Consider the following 17,606-nt stretch of genomic DNA (forward strand, 5'->3'; position numbering starts at 1 on the left):
CGGTATGAATCTTCTCATGTCTCTGTAGCAGGTACTTCTGAATGAAACGCATCTCGCACTGACTGCACTGAAATGGTTTTTCACCTTAAACAATATAATTCCACATCTGTAAGTTAAAAGCTACAAACATTTGTTTCTAACAGATTCTGCTGAGAAATAAAATAGTCGGCTACTGGAATCCAGCATATGAATGAATTCCAAAATATTTTAGTATAAAAAAGTCTGTCTAAACTACCTGGGCTAAAAAGAAAAAGGCTATTGATTCGGCGAGCCTGCTGCTAACAGAGGAGTGCAGCTCATGAGCAAAATCAGGCAGGATGCTGTCATCTAAGGTACTGTAAAACTCTTTCATCTATTCCAACTAGAGTTCCATCACTGGTAAAGTAAGAACCCAGAGACTATGCTATGAACAAGACAAAACTGGAAATTGGGTGACTTACCAACCCATCCTTGTACAGAAAGCAAAGCAACACAGTAAATCTCAAATTAACAGAAATGACACTAATTCTTTTCTGGTATTTTTTGACACTTTGGTGCATGGAATACCTAAGCTTAGATGCCACATTTCCTGCACTTTGGAATATAAAGTTTGCATCATTTTTCATAATTCAGTGCATTATTAAAGATCCAACCATTTTTAGATAATATAAAATGCAACTTAAATTCAAGCAGTACCTGTATGAATGAAGACATGCCTTTGTAAATGGTAGTTGGTTCTAAAGGCAGCATGACAATGCTCACAAATGTGTGATTTGGTAGTTTTCAGACCAAGTGATCCATCCTCATTTATTGTAAGGATCTATTTTTAAAAGGGCAAAATTCAGTCTCACATTAATTTCTCAACAATATTACAAGATTCATATAAATACATAATGGAGGTAATCAAGCACTTCTAGGCAATACCACAATGCAAAATAGGAAAACTGTAGACATAAATATCAATTAACTATCTTTTAGTTGACCTAATTGAACCTTAGCTTTTCAAGATTTGTTATATATAATACACATAATACATCCAAAGAAGTGCTTGAACAGGCTTCTTCAACCTCGGCCCTCCAGATGTTTTTGGGCCTACAACTCCCATGATCCCTATCTAGCAGGACCAGTGGTCAGGGATGATGGGAATTGTCTCAAAACATATGGAGGGCTGAAGTTGAGGAAGCCTGTGCTAGAAATTTATTCTCAGTAGGCCAAGTCAGAATATTTTCGATCATGTTTGGTTGTCATTCAAAATACGGTTAACTGTGACATGAGCAAGCCTATCCTCCCAGGTTTGCCTGTGTCCCCATCTTTCTCTAACATGGCAGACAGGACGGGTTCAGAAACTTTATTTCTGCTCTTAGTTAACTGCACCTTCCTGTGTCATCAGACCACAAATTGTGGTTTCACATTAAATATGGCAGATTTCAGAACTAGCTGATTTCAAACCATGGATTATGAAGTTGGCTTGTCCCGAAACTAACCATTGTTTCAGTTACTGTATGTTAAAACCACATATTCCAATTCAGACAACATAGGAAGCCGCAGTTAACGAAAAGCTGAAGTAGAAGTTTCTACATTTAGCTAATCAGCAGGAGAAGAGGGGAGGGGAGGGAGCATGCAAGCCTGAGAGTGGTTGACATTCGCTCCAATCATGCTAAACCATTGGTGTACAAACAGGATCACTATCCTCTCAAATGGTAGCACTATAAATCAGTCTTTAATCTACTCAGTTGGGCAAGAACAGAAAGCTATAAAATCTAGAGGCCCTCATGTTATATTCATTTTATTTCTCAAGACATGGAGTACATCCAGCAACTGCAATTCTTTTTTTGTACAAGCATACTGGTGACAGGACTTGTAGCTTGGTAATTTTACTTACATGTTAGTGAAATGATAATTGTGTACTTTATCTCTTCCATCTCAGCAAAAGGTTAAGGATAACCTTAATATTGTTCAGTCTTAATAACCCATTACAACAGCCCTATTTGCATGTCATGCTAAGTCAAAACCATGGCTCAACAATAACAGAAAATCTTACGTCACTCCTCCCTGGTCATTTTTTTACTGCATCACACTGAGCTAAACTATAGTTTATCTTAGTGTGCAGACCAAATCCAGGGGTGTGGCTCAGGTCTCTGCAGACTAACTATGAGCTGTAGCCAAGGCTTGTTCTATAGGTTATAGTTCAGTATTTGTCTGGGAGAAGTAAACCATGAGCCCGGCTTTAGACAACATGCTAAGCCCACCTTTGGCTTAGGTCTGGGTGGCACAGCAGCAAAATGATCAGGGAGAAGCAAAGCAGTTGCAATCTCCTCTCCTGGAGCTAAGCTAAACACTGTGACATGAACAAAGCCAACACATAAAGCCTGTTTCAGTAGTATGTTGTGACTTTTAATGAATCTGTTCTGTACAATTATGCATCTACAATGCTAAAGATAAACAATTCGTAGCTACTTTAAATGCTCCCATGGGCTTTTTTACCCATCCCATGGCTATATCACAAGCTGCTTTTGTTCCCTCCATTTTAACAGCACAGAGAACTGCTGTTCAAGAAGCACAAGCCTAAAGCCCCTTTGGGTACATTAAATTGGTGCAGTTCTTCAGAGTTTGTTCTAAGTGAGTGTAATCCTTTTAAAGGTGTCCCTGCAAATGATTCTTTGCATGGAAGAAAGCCCGTCTTTCTTCAGGTAGTCCTAATCAATAAGATTCAGAAACAGCAGCAGAAAATACTTGTTTTGATAGATCCTGTTGGTTCTAGGGTATTTGGGTGCCTTATACAGTTGGCATTCACCATCATGCGCCTTGCGGTGGTGGGGAGGGGAACACAGTTGCTAAACGAGTTATAGTAGGTTGGTTTGACTTTCTTTTCATAGAAAAGAAAATACACCATTAATTACACTTGATTGCCTTTCTTGATATACAGCTATGAACTTGACTTATACCTAGTACTGCACATTCAAACACTTAAGATTGGGCCCTTCTAATACTTCATTTCCTCAGGGGAGTGTATATAATGTTCATGCTCTAGATAGTTATAGTCTTCAAAGTCAATACTAGAAAATGACCCTCCAGTACCCAACCTGCTCTCAATCTCTCTGGTCAATTTGTGATCTCTTACTATACAATATTAGGAAGATCTGAAGGACAACCTCTACAATGAAACAAAGGAAAAAGGGGGTTCTCAAACTACGACTGAAACAAGTACATGAAAATAGCTTCCAATCAGTGCTTCCAATTAGTTTTCATTAAACTTCAGGAATTGCAAATGAAAACAATAATAATACTGCAGTGGGCAAGTACTGAGTTTGAATTTGCAAGTGTAAATTGTATAGCAGGAAGCTGAATAAAAATATATTCAAATGCTTCATATTTTATGCTTCAAAATTCAGGCATAGCATTTTGCTGCACTTCCTGAGAGGAAATTCAAGATGTGCAACTCTGAAAACTGAATATTAGATTAAAATGGCTTATTTGAAATTAGAAGCCTGTGAATGGAAGGCATTCATTTAATTTCAGGTGCATGCAGTAATCAATTTCAACACTTGTGCACCTGTCTGATTAAAAACAAAGTTGTTAGAAAAACACTATGATATTTAAATAAGCCCAATATTATTATTAATCTAAACAGTCTCCGTAATTGATAAGTGGTCCTTAAAACTACACACTCATCAAAAGATAATATTTAGAGAAGGAGATGCCTGGGAAACAGATGTTAAAGTATGTCAAATATTCATGCTGTGAAAAGAATTTCAAAGAAACAAGCTATGAATATATTGTGGCTTGGCTTTGAGATTAAAGTTAGGTGGCTGAATCTATGGTTTCCAAATACTATCATTTCCAATTGCAAATTCAAGGAAAATCTCCAGTTGCCTTCAAGGTTCAAATTAAATGTCTTACCTTTGCTGGTGAACGCTGTTTCCTTTTCTTCTTCTTTTGCATATCTAAACCCTCTCGTATTAGCTTTTTGTCCCTTTTCTGCTGCTCTGCTACATCAGTAAATGTAATTTCTTGTTTCACGCTGATCTGCTAGGATATGAAGTGCCAGCATCAGATAATATTAATTACATATGACACATATAATTACATATAAGACACATTTTAACAAATTCTTTCAAAAATAGTAATACATCTGGAATTACTTTATACCCTTCGTACTGTTTTGGGGAAGAGGCTATTTTAAAAAGTCCTATTTGTGGCGAGTATTCCAATATGGTACTCCTTTCATACCTTCAAGCACAGAAGCTTGGATTACATGCCACATATAATTTAACATTTAAAAAAAAAATTCATCTGACAAAAAAACTTTATAAATTAAGATATGGTTATGTTGGCATTTGAACCACAGTTTCACTGTTCTAAGCCAAACCCTCATTTTTGCCAAAGAACTACTATGATAATTTCAACCCTTCTTTTAAATTCTGGTCTCTTCCTGCTGTGAATCAAACATTCATTTCTGCCAGTAGAACAGAAAGCCACCATGACAATATCAAACCTATTTGAAGGGGCCATCCTTCAAAGGGGCATGTGGATGAGGAATCAGGAACCTTTCCCTACTCCAAAGCTTACTTCCCTGCTTCCCTTCAAACAGTTTTCTCCCAGGCAAGATCAGAGGCCCAGCTAGAAACAAAAGCTCTCGGAGCAGGAAAGTGTACCACAAGTATCCTGCATATGCTGTGAAAGTCAGACACCCACCTAACCCCCTTGTTTTTTGTTACTAGGGCTGTTCCATGTTCAAACACACACAGCTTCTGTCACCTCAATTTTCTCCCCTAAGGTTGTGAACTGTACTTTCAGCAACAAGACTCTGTTATAGAAGCAGACCAAAAAACCAAACACCTGGTGTAAATTGAGTTGCTGATTGATTTTCAAGGCTTGAAAGTCTTCCACTACAGTGAGAATTTATTATTTTATTCTGGTAACAGTTTGAAAGCATCTCATTCTTTTCTAAAGTTCCCGTTACTTTCTTACAACAAAGCACCATCAACGTAAAACGGTATTTTAACCCAGCTGCAATCTAAGAAGCTATTCCTCACACACGCAGAATTAACTGTGTAAACTCCACTGCTTTTCAATCCACATCATTAAATACCAATACTATACTGTGTTAGAAGTGCAGGAACCACAACAACACACTACTTCTTTGAATATAGCAGAAGCATTTTCAAGTCCTTATCTCATTTGCAGGAAGAATGCAGACACTTAAAGTCAAATGAGCACCGTCTATGTAAGACATATATTTAAAAAGTGTATAAAATGTGTATTAAAACATGAGAACGTGTTCCTAAATAAACAGTGGTTGGTTCACAGCATCTAAGATTCCCAAGATTTTTAGAAAGGTTAAGATTGTTATCCAAAAGCAGCCCTTCTTGGCGCATAACTCCCCCCGTCCCAAAGTTGATTGCAAATACATCTATTCTGACTATACTATTTTTTACAGAGGAAGAAATAAGGGAACCAGGGGCTGATAATTTAGCCATGGGCTCTATTCCTAGCCCACACTGTAAGTCAATATCTTATTACCTCCTTAACTGTGCAAACAGCACCAGAGATAAAAAAAAATGCCATGGGATTTATAGCATTTTGTTGTTCTTGTTAAAAAACAACAACAAACCTCCAATTGTTTTTTCTCAGAGTAATGAACTACTTTTATTTTAGTTTTCATTTGGTTGTTCCTGCCATACTTCTTTTTTTTTTTAGCAGACCTTTTGATATGATTTGCTCAACTTTTAAGTGAAAGCCCTGATAAATAAATTGCTTACAGGGACATTGACCGCATACTGAAGCCCTTGAGGAAGCCTGTCTTGCCCCTCCATCTCATCATCATTTTTCACCGTCTCTTCGTGGACCATGAGTTCATCGTGTGGGATCATTTCTTGCTGCCGAAGTTCACTTTCCTGTAGCACTTCTTCTGCAGAAAGGATTTCCTGGTGCGCCATAGCCCGGTCTTGAAGCACTGCTTCCTGCCGTTCCACAGGAACTGCCGACTGGTCAGATGCAGCCCCCATTCCAACCATATCCCTGGATGACTGCATTTGCTCTATGCTACCACATTTAAGAAACAATCCTCCCAGCTTATCTTCAATGTTCATTCTTAAGTGCAATTAACCTGCAAATACAAAAACAAAAAAACAAAACTCAATTAGCAGAGTATTTACCATTTATTTCATTTTTGTTACGTAAGTAGACAGTTACACCTCAAAAAAGACAAACAGAACAAGAGAAACGATTTTTAAAGAATGATACAATAAAAGAAAAAAAAGTAAACAATACAATAGAGCTAATAGGCAGAGTGTTTAAAAACACAGCCCCACACTCAAGCTTCACTGACAATATTTGGGTATTTATGGATACATACATGGGAAATGTAAGGCATGTTGATGAACACTTTTACTCTTCTTATGGGTTATTTGTGTTTTTTGTGATACTTTGTTCTATAATTTTAAAGGTACTGTGAGTCACTCTAACTTGTTTGTAAAAAAACACACTGTCAGGGGCTCAGGAGCAGAGGCACAGGAGGGGGAGGAATCCGAGGGGAGCGTAGGAGATGACAGTGGTCCGAGGGATTCCATGAGCCTCTCCAGCGAATCGGAAGATTCACAGAAGGGGGCGCCAGTGGCCAGGGGTAGGGGGTTCCCAAGGGGAACCCCCCAGGAGCAAGGGGGCAGCGGGGACTCCCAGAGCAGTAGTTGGAAATCAGGACCAGCTTCCCCACCAGAGCAGAGTGGGGGGGAAGAGTCCCAAGCATCGGGGCCAGTGCATTCCCCACCAGGGAGAGAAGACGAGGCAGAGCTGACCACGCCTCCATCGGAGAGTCGGACAACGGAGGGGAGGTCAGATCCGGCCAGTATCCCGGAAGAGGGAAGCAGTAACAGAAGTAGTGTAACGGTTAGGAGAAAGGTCACTGGGTTGGCGCAAGAGGCAAGTTCAAATGTACAGGAGCGCGGGACAGCAGAGAATGAGGATTGGGAACCGGGTCCTAAAGCCCGTCGGAGGCAGGGGGAGGAGCTAAGCGACTCAGCCTCAGAAGAGTCCAGAAAGGGCAATGCCCCAGCGGGCAGGAGGACCCAGAGGAGGAGAGAGCAGCGGAAAAGGTGGAGCAGGGCTAGGATCTTAAACTGGTGTCAGAGGGGAGGAGACTCAGACAGGACTTCGCCGATCTAGAGTTTAAGACGTAGGGCTGCACGCTGCGGCTTTGAAATGGAAACTGAACTTCAATAAAGACTTTTGTACATTACGACAGCCTAGCGTTGGTCCTCTGTGAGCTGGGACCTAGAGGCAGCCCTGACACACACGAATCACCAGAATAAGAATAATTTCACAAAAATCTGAATACAGGGTCTTTGTAAATCTCTCCCTAGAAAAAGGATAAGTGCATCCCTCAACAAATACATGCCAACTACTCATAAAGTCTCAAAATCTGACACTTTTTGCAAAAAGATTCCAAACTGGGAATAGAATTTCAGAGTTCAAAAGATTCACTGCTTCCTTAGGTTTGGATCTGGAGCAGTTAACAGATTTATGCTCATGAGATAGATGCACCATTTAATTTTTTTAGCTTGAAATTTTCCAAACTGCACCTTACTTCAAAACATGGGGCAGTAGCTAACAAGGTGCTTCTGCTGGTGCAAGGACTTTTGGTTGCACACTGAAACTTCCCTTTCTTCTCCTCTTCCATGCCCCAAAGGAGAAACATAGCATAAGAACGTAAGGGAGAGCTCTGCTGGATCACACTCAAGGCCTAGTTACTCCGGCATTCTGTTCTCACAGCAGTCAGCCTGATGCCTGTGGAAAGTCCACAAGGAGGACATGGAGTCTCACTGGGTGAGTAGAAGTCTGCTTAGATTTTTCTTTTCATTTGTGGGAGAGGGGTGTGTTTTTGTGACCAACATAACATGCTAAACCAACCTTTATCATCCTTAACTCATCTGATTTTATTCCCAACAAAATTTATTCTCAATTTACCAAATGAGACATACTGTCAATAAAGGATCATTACATTATTGTCTGTTTTCTTGGATAGATCTTTAAATGAAAATTAGATAGATAAAAATAGATAAATTCTGAATCAGCTTGCATGTCAAACTTCTCATATGTAAAATCTGTTCTACACATGTGTAACATGCTATTTTGAAAAACCGTTGCCAGATAATTAAACTTTGGAAGATTATCTTTAAAATGATGCATACGTTAACTGTATATGGAAAATGAGTCTGTAGATAGACATTTTTGTGAAATTGCCCTTTCCTGAATCAGTCAAAGGCTGAAGAAATACGCCTTGCTGCCGTTCAATTGCTTTAATTATTAAAGGACTAGACAGGCAATGAGAGAATTGCACTTAAATAAATTTTCTGAAAAAAGTCACTACATACTAACAATTTCCTTGGCCCTAGCAGTTTTTAAGAATACTGGGTTAGGCAGAGACCTTCATGCAGAATGTGCTGCTAATTTAAGCACTATCTCACCTTCCTATCACCACAAGCCTTGTCAGAAACTTCACGAAACTCTTGTAAAGCGTTCATCAACACCAAGTCTGAGAAGTCAAGCATTGCCTCTGTTTATGGATACTGCCAGTGCTTATGAGGGCCTATCCAAGATGGCTACTAGTGTACACCAGCACCTTATGCTTGATTACACACATGGTGGAAATCAAGAAAGCAACCATATTTCCCAGCAATAATTTACAGCAATGCTCTTGCAAGAAAGGCACATTCAGATGGCAAAGGCAAGACCACACAATTCAAACTGGAATTGATTTTTAAAAAAACATTATTGCGGGCCCCTCAAATTTATTTATATATTTAAAAGATGAAAGATAAAGATAGATGAAGGCACCTTTAACAAAATGATAGGCAAATTATTTAGATAAGGGGGGGGGAGCTTTGTTTAAAGAGACATTTCACTGAAACTTTAAAAATAATGGAATTCTGCAATAGGTCAGCCAGAAAATTGGATTGTATCTACAAAAGGAAGTGTTTCCAAAACAAATTGACCCTTGACAAAATGCATGATATTATACACCATGTACTAGCTCTGGTACGTTAATATGCTCCCTGAAACAAAATAGTGGCTCTTAAAAGAAGACTTCTCCCTCCTTCTCAAAAACTATATATAACTTACTTAAGTAATCCTGCAGTTTATTATTTTCTAAAAATATTATCACATTTTTTTTAGAACATGCATGCTCATCAATTCAGCAACTGTCCCAAATTCTTTAAATCCTATATCAATCTCACAAACAGAATAGTTACATACTTTAAAAAAAACAAAACAGTATATTTTACTAGGTCTTGATAGGTAGTCGAAAGGATGGAATCCAATTTGATATATTTTCCTTACCATAAAAAAAAAATCAAAAAACCTGTGGAAAATGCAATGAATAGGTTTTTTCCTGTCCTAAGTAGTGATGCTGCTGCCTGCAGATTGACCCATGGTGCTTGCATAGTTTCAGGCTCTGCTACACTGATCAACTCTACTGCACTGCATCTAGTTGCAATGCATCTCACACCATTTTTTACAATGAATTCTGGTTATTTATGGAAAATATAAAAACCATTAGATTCAATTCAAAAGCTACAGATATATGAGTGTTTTGAAAGTCACATATCAAAAGATTTTCCAGTATCCATTTAAGATCATGTTGATGATTCTACAAAAGGAAAGGAAGCAGGAAGTATCAGGAGAAATTGGTATTTTGTACAACCACGGAACTGAAAACATAAAAGAAAAGGATTTATAGTGCTGAAGCATAATCATTGGCCCTTGACCTATTTAGACATAAGGTTGTGTCCAGTTTTGTCCTTCTGTTGATGGAGGGCTCCTTGATCCAGCAGAGATTCCATGAGGGCAAGTGATTTTAGAAATTTTCCCCTTTCTCCTGCAGATTTCCAGCGGAGGGCAAGGGATACTACAGATGGAGAGTGGCAAATCAGCTCTTAGCAGCTCCACTGGAACAAAGAGCCTTCAATCAGCAGAGGGGCACAATTGGATACAGCCCATTAGGGAATTGTCATTGAAAGTGAGGAGCCCAAGTGGTGCCTCTCTGGGTGTTTCTTAAGACATGCTGTATTTTTCTCTGCTTTTAAAAAGTGAATTGGTTTCACCGAAGTGTTATTTTATTGTGACCTCCCCTGTGAGGAAGAATGAGCTAGAAATTATCTTATGAATAAATCAGATACATAATTAAAAGCAATTCAGACACACATATATACTGCAGGGCAAGATGACTCTCATCACCCAGTCCTAGATTCAATGTGAATGCACAGGTTTTGTATGTGTATTTCCTCAGCTTTTTATTATGAATGGTTGAAGGACCAAACACTTCAGACCAAACTGGTAACCAGAGTACCAAACAACACAAAGGAGACCTGTTCCAGTTTGGGCAAAGATCTACAAAGCAACAAATTAGGTTGCAAGGCAAGAAATAATTCTTTACCACTCGATCTGATTCTATAAAAGTAACGTTCAGATTAATAATAGCCCCAAACAGAAACATTGTCAGGAATGATCCATTCTAGTCTGCCAGTACAATGAAAGAATATAGCAGGCCACTTATCTGACAAGGTTTTAAGAATCACAGAGATATCATAGCTCAGCAACAGCAGCACAAGCCTTGCAGGGAGAAGGTCCCAGGCTCAGTCGTTATCTGTTAAAAATGGATCTTGGCTGGGAAAAGTCTCACCGCGCAACCTTGAAGAGCTGTTGTCAGATAGAATATATACCACAGGGCAAGATGATGAAACGGTTGGATTTGTTATAAGATGGTTTCATATCTTCATCCTCATCACCCAGTTTTGAGAATGTGAGATTTTTCTGAAGGATTGGCACTGCTAGGCAAGATGCCTCCATTGTGAAGGAAATCAGCCCTGAGTGCTCACTGAAAGAACAGATCCTGAAGCTGAGGCTCCAATACTCTGGCCACCTCATGAGAAGAGAAGACTCCTTGGAAAAGACCCTGATGTTGGGAAAGATTGAGGGCACAAGGAGAAGGGGACGACAGAGGACGAGATAGTTGGACAGTGTTCTCAAAGCTACTAACATGAGTTTGGCCAAACTGCAGGAGGAAGTGGAAGACAGGAGTGCCTGGCATGCTCTGGTCCATGGGGTCACAAAGAGTCGGACACGACTAAACAACAACAACAACAACAAGGCAAGGTGCCCTAATGTTCTGACTCAGCATAAGACAGCTGCATATACAGTCATGTAACTGCGTCATTATCCAGTGCTGGATGAGAATACGTAGCGTCATATCAATAATTGCTTATGATACTGCCATATCATTATCCACCACATACGATAACAAAAACCTCTGCCCCAGCCACAGAATCTAAATGCATCAGTACACATTACTACTCTAGTTTTGTCCAGTGCCTTTTTAAAAGAAGAAAAAAAGATGTTGGTACTCACCATGAAGTTGTTACAGTGAGTGCCATACTTTTAACGTTGGGGGGGGGGAGCTGCCAGTACTGCATACCCTTGAGTACCCCCAGAAAAAGCACTGGTCTTGTCTTTCATGCAAAAAGCCTGTTCACATCTTTTGCAAGTGAATTCAGTTGTATAGCCTTTCACAGCAATGCTAAACATACTGCTCAAGTATAAAAACTTCTGCTCTGAGCTGGGACATAACTCCCTGTCTTGTTCAAAACCCCAAAAGAGTTAATAGCAGAAAGATTAACCTCTGTATACACTGAGCTTCAAGTGCACAAAATTACAGGCAAGAATATCTTCCAGTCAATTTTCTTGATCTTTACAATAAAAAATAAAAAATTAGCACTGTAATAAAAGAGTAAGAAAGTTCTTCTATTACATGTAAGATTTTTTAACAGTATGTCAGTAAAATTCCTATACAGTACTGTTTTATCTTAGGAGCATTTCCACTTCTGCAGAGACTCCACAGGGGCTCCCTCTAACTTCCCATCAGCTGATCAGAGGTAGCAGCAACCTCCTTTGAATTTTAAGAGATATCAGTGAACTGATGTCATTATGATATCAGGAAACTGGCAGGTGGGTGGTCCCAGCCATTTGGCCAGTCCATGTTTTAAAGACCTGTATTAAAAAGGTATGTTGCTCAATGAAAGAATAAAGTCATGATAAATAGAGAATTTACAGAGAAATTGGTTTTATACCAAAATACAACTTCATTAAACAATGACACTATATTTTAAATTGATTTGGTCCTATTGATTTCCATAGAATTAAATCACTTGAAATGCAAAGCAAGAAAGGCAAATGGGCAGAGGTAATTCTTGCGAAACAAAGTCATAAATTGCAACTGTTACTTGTTAGTTTAGCATATTTATACAACATTAAACTGTATAAACATTATTAATTAATTTATTTCCATTTCAAACCTGCCTTTTGAAAGCTTGGGAATAATGTAACACTAAATAGAAAAAGCCACTACTGCCCCATATCTTTTTGACTTAGGGCATTGAAAGTCAGCCTAAGTAAGCAAAATGCTGTAGACTTGAAATCTTGTGAGCCTCTAAGGAGGAGAGTACAGTAGTGCCCCGCAAGACGAATGCCTCGCAAGACAAAAAACTCGCTAGACGAAAGGTTTTTTCGCCCGCGATTTGCCTCGCAAGACGAATTCCCCTATGGGCTTGCTTCGCAAAACGAAAACGTCTCGCGACTTTGTTTCCTTTGTGTAAAAACCGTTAAAACCAAGGGTGCTTAGCTTGAGCAGCTGCAGTTGCGACTTGACTTCGAGGAGCAACTGTTAGCACGTGGTTTGGTAGCCTTTTCTCAGACTTTGCTCACTTTTGAAGATTTTCCAAAACTTTTCCAGAACTTTTCCAGAACTTCTCTTTCATCCATTTGGTAAGTTAAACTTTTAAAACTTTTTTGGGGGGTTTTGGATTTTGGGTTGGGGTGTTTGGGATTCAAGGACTTGGTGTTGGGAAGGGGTTTGCGATAATCTGGGGGCTTGTGGGCCTTTTTTGGGAATTTTTATGATTTTCTGTGACCACTGGGCCAGGTTGATTTTTTTTGAAAAATTTTCTGAGTTTGAATTTCTGAGTGCTGGCCATGTTGTTATTTTTTGATTTTTTTTTTTGTCTGGGTGGGGAAGCAGTTGGGGAGGGGTTTGCAGCAGTTGGGGAGGGGCTGGGGGAGCAGTTGGGGAGGGGTTTGCAATTTCTGTGTTGTGGGTGGGTTGGTGCGTGTCTGTGGGAGCAGTTGAGGTTTTTGAAGACATTGGTGATTTTTGAAGCTTTTCCTAAATTTATTTTGCAGCCATTTGAGGTTTCTGAGGACGTCGGTGGTTGATTGTTGAAGCTTTTCCAGAACTTCTCTTTCATCCATTTGGTAAGCTAAACTTTTAAAACTTTTTTGGGGGTTTTTGGATTTTGGATTTGGGGTTGGGGTGCTTGGGATTCAAGGCCTTGGTTCTGGGTTTTAATTTCTGTGTGGTGGGTGGCTGGCTGCTTTTGTATTTTTTGGGTTTGAAGCACATCACTGATTTTTTTTTCTGTTTCTGAGTTTACGAAGGTAGGAGCTGTGCTGCCATGGGACCCAAGAAGACTGCTGCTGCGGTGGCCGGCGAGAGGAAGAAGGAGAAGGTGACGCTGGAAATGAAGAAGGAGATCATCTGGAAGCACGACGGCGGAATGCGTGTGACGGACATCGCCAGGGAGTACGGCAGGAACCCATCGACCATCGGGACCATCCTGAAGATGAGGGAGAAGATCCTGGCGACTGATGCAGCCAAGGGAGTCACCAGGATCGTGAAGAACCGCCCAACTGTCCTGGAGGAGGTCGAGAAGTTGCTGCTCATCTGGATAGAAGAGAAGCAGCGTGCAGGGGACACAGTGTCTGAGGCCGTCATTTGTGAGAAGGCCAAGGCCTTGCACGCTGACCTCATCCGGGAACAGCCAGGAACCTCAGCCGAGCCAGAAGTCTTCAAGGCTAGCAGAGGTTGGTTTGACCGGTTCAAGACAAGATCTGGCATCCACAGTGTGGTCAGGCATGGAGAGGCTGCCAGTTCTGATGTTCCTGCGGCTGAAGACTTTGCAGCGGAGTTCCTGGAGGTTGTGACGACGGAGGGCTACGTTCTGCAGGCAGAGGCTGCGCAGGAGCAGGCCTCACTGGAAGAGGAGGAAGCAACTGAGGAACGGCTGTCCTCCGAAAGACTGAGGGACATTTGCCAGAAGTGGAAGGAGGTGCAGACTTTTGCAGATCTACACCACCATGAGAAGCACGTGGCACATGACGCTGGGAACTTTTATGATACGAGGGTCATGTCGTCTTTCAGGGAGCTGCTGAAAAGGCGGATAAAGCAGCAGACTATGGACAGGTTCTTGACCAAGAAGCAAAGAGTGGAAGAGGAGCCTTCTTCGAGTGGTCCCCCAGAGTCTTAGAAAATGTACTGTACACTTTGTTGATTTTTAAATGTTTTTCTGTCATGTTTATAAAGTTAATTTATTTTCCCTTCAATTTTTGAACTGCTCTTTACAGTATGTGTGACTTTAAAGAGCAGTTAATAAACTGTTGTTGTACCAAATTTGGCTTTGTTTGGACTTTTTTTGACCATAGGAACGCATTAATTGATTTTCAATGCATTCCTATGGGATTTCGTGCTTCGCAAGACGAAAAATTCGCTAGACGACAAAAATTGCGGAACGAATTAATTTCGTTTTGTGGGGCACCACTGTATCACCATTTTGGGGCAGCCACTAAGATAACCTCTCTACATGTCCTTTTGTTTCAACTTGGCAGATGCACATCTTAAAGATTGGAATGGTACACGTGAAAGTGAGACTGGGTTTGTAAGGTACTGGAAGCTTTAAAGGTAATACGCTATGTTCCGTTTCAACAAAAGAAATCAACACACCCTTAAAAGTGTAACTGCCAAAGAGAATGGGATCACTGATGCTTCTAAGAGTCTGATACTCTGCGCATAGAGACAACTGGAAAGAAGAGTGAATGCTAGTTCCACTTGCTGACCAGGAGCTAGACTCGCACTCTGGAAAAGCACTAAAAGTATTACCACTCAAGCAGAGGAGAAAATCCCCTTCACGTCACAGAAGCACTGTGCAATGAGGTTTTCAAGATGGGAAGAGAGGTCCCTGCAAAGACATTTCCTAACACCGGTACATCCTTGTGCCAGCAAGGAACTGTTCCCTTGCTCTGCTCTGCATGCCACCACAGCTTTTGTGGCACAAAACTTTGCTATCACAGCAACAAGTGGGAACAGAATTGAGCTGCCACTTGGAGAATTTCTCCTGTGGCATATGAGCAAATTCGAAGACTGAAGCAATGCCATTTAACTCCACAGCATTAGTGAAGCAGAAAGTTCAACAAGATCAGTGTCTTTCAAATGTTCAGATGCAGCCATTCAGAGCTGAGTGATGGAACCACAATATCATAGCTTGTATTCTGCAACAAAAAGACTGGAGCTCTGCAGATTTGCATGTGTTGAATCTGTAATGCAGAGCTAGCCAGCACAGTACCCTCCAGATGTTGCTGAATTAAAAGTCCCATCACCCTGACCACTGGTCATGCTGTTTGGTGAAATGGGGACTATGTAATCCACACACAAAAAGGCTTTTAAATGTCTCTTTTTGATTGTTAATATATTGTATTTCTGCTTTGAATCATTTTCAATATAAAGCAATTAAAGATTTTTTTCTTGATTAACAAACATCTGTAGGGCACCATATTGACTATCTGTGCTGTAATGTTCCCAACATTATTACTCTAAAATATAAAATTATTATTTCTCTTTGTTCATGTTGTGCTATTGATTTAAAACTGGCTTACTTAATGCTATGTGCAAGGAGAACGGGATGAGGAATATTTAGCCCTGCTTTTTTCTATCCAGTGACATCGCAATGCAACAGACAGTTAAATTACCAACTGCACTGGGCATTTTTGCCTTAAGGGAACATTTGACCATGGGCTAATCCATTGACTAGAATTGAAAGCAAGGACTCCATACTCATCTGACAGTTCTCATTATTATTATTATTTATTAAATTTGGTCACACTGGTCGATGACCTCTGGCGGGCTAGGGACAAAGGTGAGAGCTGTTTCCTAGTTCTGTTGGAACTCTCAGCGGCTTTTGACACCACTGACCATAACATCCTTCTGGACCGTCTAGAGGGGCTGGGAGCTGGGGGCACTGTTATACAGTGGTTCCGCTCCTTCCTCCTGGGCCGTGTTCAGAAAGTGGTTGGGGGGGATGAGTGTTCAGACCCCTGAGCTCTCACTTGTGGGGTGCCTCAGGGTTATGTCCTCTCCCCCATGCTTTTCAACATCTACATGCAGCCGCTGGGAGAGATCATCAGAGGGTTTGGGCTGGGTGTTCATCAGTATGCGGATGATACCAAGCTCTACCTCTCTTTCAAATTGGAACCAGTGAAGGCGGTGAAGGTCCTGTGTGAGTGTCTGGAGGCGGTTGGAGGATGGATGGCGGCTAACAGATTGAGGTTGAATCCTGACAAGACAAAAGTACTGTTTTGGGGGGACAGGAGGCGGGCGGGTATAGAGGACTCCCTGGTCCTGAATGGGGTAACTGTGCCCCTGAAGGGCCAGGTGCGCAGCCTGGGAGTCATTCTGGACTCACAGTTGTCTATGGAGGCACAGGTCAATTCTGTGTCCAGGGCAGCTGTTTATCAGCTCCATCTGATATGCAGGCTGAGACCATACCTGCCCGCAGACTGTCTCGCCAGAGTGGTGCATGCTCTGGTTATCTTTCACTTGGACTACTGCAATGCGCTCTCTGTGGGGCTACCTTTGAAGGTGACCCAGAAACTACAACTAATCCAGAATGCGGCAGCTAGACTAAAGACTGGGAGCGGCCGCTGAGACCGTATAACACCGGTCTTGAAAAGACCTACACTGGCTCCCAGTACGTTTCCGAGCACAATTCAAAGTGTTGGTGCTGACCTTTAAAGCCCTAAATGGCCTTGGTCCAGTATACCTGAAGGAGCGTCTCCACCTCCATCGTTCTGCCTCAGACACTGAGGTCCAGCGCCGAGGGCCTTCTGGCGGTTTCCTCGCTATGAGAAGCTAAGTTACAGGGAACCAGGCAGAGGGCCTTCTCGGTAGTGGCACCCGCCCTGTGGAACGCCCTCCCATCAGATGTCAAAGAGAAAAATAACTACCAAACTTTTAAAAGACATCTGAAGGCAGCCCTGTTTAGGGAAGCTTTTAATGTTTAATAGGTTATTGCATTTTAGTGTTTTGTTGGAAGCCGACCAGAGTGGGCAGGGTATAAATAAATTATTATTATTATTATTAATAATAATAATAATAATAATAATAATTTATAGCCACCCTTCCTCCCAAAAAGGGCCAGGACAGCAAACACACAAACAAACAAAAACAACTGAAACAGCTAAAAGCAATTCCAATATAGATGCATGCAATAATCCCATTTCAGAAACTTGTGCATATTAATTCCTGGGACAGCATCCAAGGTGTCAACCTGCTTGCACAACGAACTTCTGTTTGCACAATGGGGCTCCCCTCCTCCTCCCTTTCCCCCTGCAGCTCCCCGCACACCCCCAAAATCTGTTCTGGGGCAGACTGAATGGATATTTTGGGGAGGAGGGAAACAGGAAGCCCCACACATCCACTGCTACAACGGCTGGGTATCTCCTGTGCAGAAGCGACAAGTGGAGCA

General features: G+C 41.2%; 2 protein-coding genes and 1 long non-coding RNA gene across 6 annotated transcripts in view; 2 read left to right on the forward strand and 1 right to left on the reverse strand.

Annotated features, from left to right (window-relative positions):
* The window catches only part of ZNF148 (zinc finger protein 148), a 36,714-nt gene that overhangs the window by 12,619 nt on the left and 6,489 nt on the right, over positions 1-17,606 (reverse strand). Inside the window, exons 1-5 of one of the 4 annotated variants that reach the window (XM_081871519.1) lie at positions 7,560-7,648; positions 5,742-6,088; positions 3,880-4,008; positions 676-799; positions 1-84 (exon numbers count right to left, since the gene is read on the reverse strand). In XM_081871519.1, coding sequence (XP_081727645.1) covers positions 1-84; positions 676-799; positions 3,880-4,008; positions 5,742-6,071 — 667 coding nt within the window. In that variant the 5' untranslated portion in view covers positions 6,072-6,088; positions 7,560-7,648. Of the gene's footprint in view, positions 85-675; positions 800-3,879; positions 4,009-5,741; positions 6,089-7,559; positions 7,649-17,606 lie in introns of those variants that run through there. The other 3 variants (XM_081871520.1, XM_081871518.1, XM_081871521.1) reach the window with 3 other exon arrangements.
* On the forward strand, positions 7,681-15,704 carry LOC309348998. The gene is made up of 2 exons (XR_014159608.1): positions 7,681-7,803; positions 14,695-15,704. It is a non-coding gene; the product is annotated as an uncharacterized lncRNA (long non-coding RNA).
* LOC309348425 (putative CENPB DNA-binding domain-containing protein 1) lies at positions 13,212-14,479 on the forward strand. Its single transcript, XM_081873586.1, has 2 exons — positions 13,212-13,967; positions 14,043-14,479. Exons 1-2 carry the CDS (start codon positions 13,485-13,487, stop codon positions 14,334-14,336), a joined length of 777 nt encoding a protein of 258 aa, XP_081729712.1. The 5' UTR covers positions 13,212-13,484; the 3' UTR covers positions 14,337-14,479.

Source organism: Podarcis erhardii (assembly GCF_964252035.2).
Source record: "Podarcis erhardii genome assembly, chromosome: 1".
In the NCBI taxonomy this organism is placed as follows: Eukaryota; Metazoa; Chordata; class Lepidosauria; order Squamata; family Lacertidae; genus Podarcis; species Podarcis erhardii.